General features: G+C 44.9%; 1 protein-coding gene across 1 annotated transcript; it reads right to left on the bottom strand.

Annotated features, from left to right (window-relative positions):
* Positions 1-6,166: 6,166 nt before the first annotated feature.
* On the bottom strand, positions 6,167-7,201 carry LOC127096375 (uncharacterized). Its single transcript, XM_051034954.1, has one exon. It carries the CDS (start codon positions 7,199-7,201, stop codon positions 6,167-6,169), a length of 1,035 nt encoding a protein of 344 aa, XP_050890911.1.
* Positions 7,202-7,969: the final 768 nt, after the last annotated feature.

The following is a 7,969-nucleotide window of genomic DNA, read 5'->3' as shown; positions in this document are numbered from 1 at the left end:
TTTTCTCGAGCAGTGAGTATCTTTGTTCACAGTCGGTAAACTTTTTGCTAAGGTAGTATATTCCATGCTCTTTTCGACCTGACTCGTCATGCTGACCGAGCACACAACCCATTGAACTTTCTAACACCGTCAAGTACATGATCAACGGTCTTCCCTCTACTGGAGGCATTAGAATCGGGGGCTCCTGCAAATACTCTTTTATTCTTTCAAAGGATTTCTGACAATCATCATTCCACCTGACCTCTTGCTCTTTTCTCAGCATTTTGAACAATGGCTCGCATGTGGCCGTAAGATTAGATATGAACCTTGAAATGTAGTTCAATCTGCCCAGGAAGCCACAAACCTCTCTTTCTGTTTTAGGTGCAGGCATTTCTTGAATGGCTTTTACTTTCGCAGGATCTACCTCTATCCCTCCTTCACTTACAATGAAACCTAACAGCTTACCAGTTCGCACTCCAAAAGTGCACTTGTTCGGATTCAGCCTTAACTTGAACCTTCTTAGACGTTCAAACAACTTCTGCAGATTGTCCAGATGTTCTTCTTCTGTTCGGGACTTGGCAATCATATCATCCACATAGCATTCGATCTCTTTGTGAATCATATCATGAAAAAGTGTTACCATAGCCCGTTGGTACGTTGCCCCTGCGTTCTTTAACCCAAAAGGCATGACCTTGTAACAGAAAGTGCCCCACGGTGTGATGAATGTCGTTTTCTCCATGTCTTCTGGTGCCATCCTGATCTGATTATAACCGGAGAAACCATCCATGAAAGAATATACGGAGAACTGAGCTGTGTTATCAACCAAAACATCGATGTGAGGTAATGGGAAGTCATCTTTCGGACTAGCTCTATTCAGATCCCTGTAATCGATGCACATCCGTACTTTTCCATCCTTCTTGGGTACTGGTACGATATTGGCAACCCATGGTGGGTAACTGGCCACAGCGAGAAACCCTGCGTCCCACTGTTTCTGAACTTCTTCCTTGATTTTCATTGCCATGTCAGGATGAGTTCGGCGTATCTTCTGCTTCACCGGCGACATATCTTCATTCAACGGTAACTTATGCACAACGATGTCCGTATCCAAACCTGGCATATCTTGATAGGACCAAGAAAAGATGTCAACGTACTCACGAAGCAAACTGATCAACTGTTCTTTCACCTCGGCCTGTAGACTGGCCCCGATCTTGATCTCTTTCTCGTCATCTTCGGTACTAATGTTGACGGTCTCGATCACCTCCTGATAAGATGTAATAGCTCGGTCCTCCTGTTTCAACAACCTGGCTAACTCTTCAGGCAATTCACAATCTTCCTCAACCCCTTCTCCGGCTTGATAGATAGGATTGTCGAAGTCATACTTGGCCATAACAGTGTCGTTAGCAGTGAGATCCGGGTGATCATCTCTGCATGATGGAGGATCATGCTTTACCTTAGAACGAGAGATTTTTTTTTATTGGAAAGAAAAACGAAAAAGAAACATTGCCATTTTTTTTATTGTAAAAGTAAAATAGTTGAAAGAAAGAGAACACAAAATTGTTTGCAAAAGCTGTCCTTTATGGATGATAATAATAATTGCTAAATGTAACTAAATGGATGGCCCTACAGATGAGTCATTACACCTTGGGCAAGGTGTAAGACTTTATTATGCATGTAATAAAAGGAAAACAATAAAAATTACTCTTTCAGTAGAGTAACCCGGACGACTTTTTCAGACGACCAATTGTTGAGCTTTTCTCCCGGGACACACGGGCGAATCCAGCTATCTGAGTCACAGTCGCTGTCATCCTTGTCTTCATCTGCAGCATTGACGATGTGGGGAGAAACCAAACCCCCGCTGGAGAAAGTACTGGCTTCATTCTTCTGAGACCCCGGAGTAAACCCCAATCCAAACTTGTCTTCTTTGATGACTGGCTCCACAAATTTGCCCCAACCTTGGGCATTACCAGCTTTAACCACTTCAACATCTTGCTTATATGAAGAGATAGAAGTTCCGATCTTCTCGGACTTAGGTGAAAAGACAGCTTCGGGTGCGACCTCACTGATGTTTATGGCTTCGAAGCCCTGACACAGCGTCTCATGCATCTTGCCATCCATCTCCACATACTTAAATGTAGATAGGTGGCTAACAAAAATATCCTCTTCAGCACAGACAGTGACGACCTAACCTTCTAGTTCATATTTGAGCTTCTGGTGGAGAGTAGAAGTAACAGCACCGACAACATGAATCCAGGGCCGTCCTAGCAGACAACTATAGGCAGGCTGGATATCCATCACACAAAAGGTGCTCTTGAACACCTGCGGTCCAATCTTAACTGGAAACTCAACTTCGCCAAAGACAGATCTCTTAGAGCCATCAAAAGCTCTCACAACTAAATTACTTGGTCTCAGGATGATGCCATCGCAATCCAACTTCATTAAGGCTTTCTTTGGAAGAACATTCAGAGAAGAGCCTGTATCAACAAAAACATGGGAAAACACCACCCCTTTGCATTCCATTGTGATATGTAAAGCCTTGTTGTGATTCCTGCCCTCAGATGTCAGGTCATAGTCGGTGAAACCTAGCCCATGGCTAGCGTTTACATTTGAAACTACCGACTCCAGCTGGTTAACAGTTATCTCTTGTGGAACATAGGCCATATTCAGTACTTTCAATAAGGCTGCTCTGTGCGCCTCAGAGCACATCAATAATGAGAGAATGGAGATCTTTGAGGGTGTCTGATTTAGCTGGTCGACTACCTTGTAGTCACTTTTCTTGATAATCCTCATAAACTCATCCACTTCCTTCTCGAATGCGGTCTTAGGGGGAGCTTCCTCAGTAGTAACCTCTTCGGTGGCTACCTGTTTCCCTTTAGCCTTGGCAGCTGCCTCAGCTTCAGTATTCGTGCACAATGTTGATGGTGCAAATAGGCATCCACTGCGAGTGAAGCCACCAACCCCTCCAACATTGTCTACAACAGAGCTACCAATGTCAGTGTTTTCATCGTTAAATTTCCGCCCCTGGAAGTAGATATCAGCCCCATAGTGCCATGGGATAGCACTGTCTTTCTCATACGGAACAGGTCCTGGTACCGTGATGGTGACCGGACTAACCAAAGCCGGTTGAGGGCTGTCAGAGTAGATTGTAACTGGTGCTGGACTTTCGATGTTCACCGTTGCTGGTTCTGTACTTTCTGGGAAATATATTGTTGTCGGAGCGGGTCTCTCGGGAACATATATTTCTTCAGGAGTGAAATAAGTCGTCATTGTCGACACATCATTCTTCACTGGACGGGTCTGGTCGAACTGAAGACAACCTTCATCTATCAGTTGCTGAATACCCCTTCTCAAACTGTCACATCCGTTCTCGGCAGCTTGACAATTTCTGCACTCTTCCCCACAACCCGGGAAAAGCTTTAGTCACATCAGAAACCAAATTCAAAGAGTCGGTCTTTGACCACCGACAGCGAAGTCTTCACTTTAGTCACATCAGAAACCAAATTCAAAGTTTCCCCACTATCAACAGCATTAATCCTCTGCCCGCCGTGGGCTGGCATCGGGTTTTGGATAACATTAGGCACCGGAGAAAAATTGATAGCCTGGGCATCTCTCAAATCTTGTACCTTTAGCTGAAGAGCCTTGCAATTATCTGTAGTATGGCCAGGTGCGTTGGAGTGGAAAGCACATCTGGCGTTGACATCATAACCTCTAGGCAAATTATTGGGATCGATTGGCGGGGCCAGAGTTCTTAACGTAACCAGATTCAGGTCAATCAGCCTGGGGAGTAACACATAATAAGGCATTGGGATTGGCTCAATGACCCGGTCCGTCTGCCTTGGACGTTGTTGATAGTGTCTCTGCTGACCCGGATTACCTCCCTGTTGTGGATTGTTGTACCTGGGTTGCTGTTGCGGATGATACTGCGGTTGTTGTTGCTATTGAGGAGCAGGTGTTGGAATAGTGACTGCGGCCACTTGATCTTGATAATAATTAAGGCGTCCTCTGCCCCTGCCTCTGCCGGCATACACAACGCTTGTCTCGCCTTCTCTTCTTCGCTGACCGTTACCAGCAAACAGTTTCTTTGGACCTGATGAGCTGGAAGCACTATTGTCTTGAATTCGGCCCATCTTCAACAGACTCTCGATTCTTTCTCCAGCAATTACTATCTCTACAAAGCTGATTGACGGGCAAGCAGCCAATCTCTCAATATAATTGCCTTGAAGAGTGTTCACGAACATGTCCGCCATCTCCCTTTCGGACATAGGGGGTTGGACGGACGCATCAATTTGTCTCCAACGCTGAGCATATTCTCTAAAGGTCTCCTTGGCAGTCTGAGACATTCCTTGCAACAAAGTCCGATTTGGGGCCATGTCCAAGTTGTATTGATATTGCTTGACAAAGGCCTCTGCCAAGTCTTTCCAGCTCTTGATGGTAGTACGAGACAAATGAGAATACCATTCACGAGAAGCTCCAGTTAGACTGTCTTCAAAATAGTACATCCACAGCTTTTCGTCTTCCGTGTGAGCTCCCAACCTTCCAAAATAAGATTGGAGATGAGTGAGTGGGCAAGAAGCCCCGTTGTATTTCTCAAAAGTAGGGGGTTTTAACTTGTGAGGGATCCTTACTCCCTGAACCAGACCAAGATTTGTGACATCAAAACCTAAGGAATTTTGAGACTCCAAAGATTTGAGCTTCTCAGCAAGCTCATCCATACGGCGAGTGGTCTCATGGGCTTCGTCGTGCAAAGAGAATTGATCATACTGATAATCTTCAGTAACGGGGCGCCCGTTAATCCGAATTCCTTGATTCACATTGTACCTTCCGCCAATACCATTTCCAACATTCCCCGTGTTGCCAACATTACCCGGGTTTCCATCAGCATTTGCGTTACCCGCGTTACCAGTGTTCACAGGGTTATCAGCGTTCCCAGGGTTACCAGGGTTTCCCTTAGCGTTTGGTATCTCTACCTCTGGATCGGGCCTCGGTTGCTCAACCAATTCCCTCAGCTTTTCCTGGCCTTCTGCCATACCAGTCATCAATGTCATGAACTGATCCATCCTTTCACGCATATCAGCCAGCTCTTTCTGTACCTGGTCCATTGCTAGTTGCGAACGATTTTCCTTGGTCGGGTACCTGTGGACTCGCTTGGGACCAATAATGCTTGAAACAGGGAACAAACATTAGACACTGCGGTGACACCTGCAAAACAAACAAGGGTTAATATGAATGGTATGCGATGCGCTGCTTATTCAATTTTAAGGCCCCCCTTCTCAATTCCGGTTTGACCTTCCAGAATAACGCGTGCAAATAACAATACCGAGGAGAGGTGATAAGGAGCTTTGGTCACAGACGAAATAATTAAAGAGAATGAAACATCCGAAAGGTGTCATAGTCAAAATACAAGCTGTTCTGAGAGCGATGAGCAAAGAAATGAGAACCCATCAACAAGCCTGATGGTGAACTCTACAAAAAACAAAAGGAGTCAAACACCTAGCCCAAACGAGTCTTCTCGAACTTCCTTAAGAAGCGCCTCTGTAACCGGGTCAGTAGGGTGTTCTGTAAGGCCTTGAATCAACAAATTCCTTGTTTTGACCGCTTCTTCCAATTTCCTGTACTTGTCTTGTTCTTTTGTTCTCTTGACCCCTTCTCGAATATTTAGTTCGACGATCTCTTGTTCAGCCAATCGAAGTGCTTCGCGCTGCTCGTTCTCCTTACTCTTCAACTGCTCATTTTCTGCCCTGATTTCTATCTCAACCTGTCTCCGACGATCAGACAATTCTTCCCACCTTTGCTGGCGCTCAATAAGCCTATATTCAGCTCTCTCTAACTGCTCCTTTGCAGCCTTGCAAGCTTTCTTCAGTATATCCTCACCTGAACAGACTTTACAGATATAATCGGCATCTTCAGCAATCCTCTTATTGCTTTGTCTTTGCAGCTCATTCAATCTTTGAACTTTTCTCTCAGCTTCTTTCTTAGCACACAAAGTTTTCTTGAGGCCTTCACTCAGCTTCGCATTCAACTTATCGACTTTTCCCTTTTCTTGCTTCAAACTGTTGTATTCAACCATGCTGACAGACTCAACAATAACCGGATCAGATGGTTCTCCCATAGAGAAAGGTAGAAGAGTAATCCGAGCTCTTTCTCGCAACCAACTGTCGTACTGGGAAGAAGAGATGTTGTTACATTTTCCTTAGACAGTAGCACCTTTAGTCTGAATGTTCCTCCAAGCTCCAGCAGCTTGCTTAACCAGTTCTAGATTATCTTGTACCGGGAAGTAGAAAGATTCCACCAGATCTTGATCCTTAGGAGCGTGAGTCAAGGCATACCCTAATTGTCTTCTCAAAAGAATCGGGTTGTAGTTGATACAACCCTTCATACCCAACAATTGTACATTAGGGTATTTCCCACAGCTAACCACAAAATCGCCACCCTTGGTATTCTGATTACACCATCTGATGTCTTTAGCAGTCAAGACAACCAACCTTCTAGCCCAATCCCTGGCTTGATGCGGATTCAGAAAAGCATCGTCATTTGGCAAGTGCCCCACGAGCCACTTATGGAACAATGGAGCACAACATCTGACCAATCTCCCTCGTCTCTTCTCATTCTTATTGTGCACCGAAAAATAGAAATCACCAAGAAGGGTGGGAACCGGGTTTTTTAGCAGAAAGATATGAATAACACTCATACTCGCGAACTTCGGTTCATCGGCGAATAACATAATACCATAGACACTCAATGCTAACAGAGCACACACAGCCTCCCAATTGCCCTGAGCAGCACACTCTTCGGCTTTGTTTACCACAAAATCCAAATGAAAACCAGACAGACCTCCCTTAGAAGAGAGATTTTCCTTCACAACAAACACTTCCAGATGAAGAGCCTTAGCAATATCCTTATGCTCTGAAGGAGGTATATCGGAGTTGAAAGGGACACAATGCTGTAGAGGAACGCCCAAGATCATATCATACTCTTCCAATAAAGGAGCCAACTGGAAATCCTGAAAAGTGAAGCAACGCAGCTGAGGATCATAAAACTGCAAGCAAGTATGTATCAGACTCCTCTGAGAAGCATCCAAGTCTTCAACCATAGGCAAGATGTTTCCATAAGTATCCCGGAATAAACCCACATGGTCATGAATAATCAAAGCTTTTATCCGACGCAACGGGCCGATCTCAGTATCGAAGAAATGATAGGTCACATTACTTTTCCTGGGAGCCTCCATAATAAGCACAGATCAGCCAAACCAAACCGAGAAAGGGAATACCCTGCAAATGAATAAGCATGAGATGTTAGATGCAAATATGCAGATGATGTTATGCAATGCAAAGGACACGTGACCGGTCCCGGCCAGAAGTCCTCGAAAGTCGGCAGTCCGGGTATGCAGGTTTAAAACCAGCGCCAGAAGTTCGGATCCAGGAAATAGAACCATGATGATCAGGTACTAGGTATCAGATATCAGGGTATGATGAGGTCAAGGGTTCCTGCACACCTGTAAACAACCCACCCAGCTCACATGCGGAGGCTAAAGGGTAGAGACATTGATATCACGGACTCTTAGGACGAATAGTAATAATACGTCCACCGTTTCCGGTTTGGCACTACCACTATAAGAAGAGCGTCTCAGCCAAGTTCCCATGAAAGTAAGGTAAAGGTCATCCTAAAGGCCATCCAGACTTAACGGTTCTCCCAGATAGCTCTAGCACTGTAGGAGATCCACAACACAAAATTCTCTAGAAAGATCCACATCTGAATTGTGTTTTCATATTCCAACATCGGACTGAGACGGGACGCGAGGGCATGTGAAGCCACGCTAATCCTAAGTGCACTCAGGCCTGTGTATTGGGCCTATCTCACACAGAACATCCCACTCCCACAAACAAACAACCCAACAGAGCCAACATACACGACAATGATATGTACACAAGTGCTGAAAAATAAATAACTGTACAAAAGAATAAACACCCAACAAACAAGAAACCTACAAAATCTA

Source organism: Lathyrus oleraceus, chromosome 6 (assembly GCF_024323335.1).
Source record: "Lathyrus oleraceus cultivar Zhongwan6 chromosome 6, CAAS_Psat_ZW6_1.0, whole genome shotgun sequence".
Taxonomy (NCBI): Eukaryota; Viridiplantae; Streptophyta; class Magnoliopsida; order Fabales; family Fabaceae; genus Lathyrus; species Lathyrus oleraceus.
The sequence above is the reverse complement of the archived record's forward strand: the minus strand, read 5'-3'. Positions and strand labels throughout refer to the sequence as shown.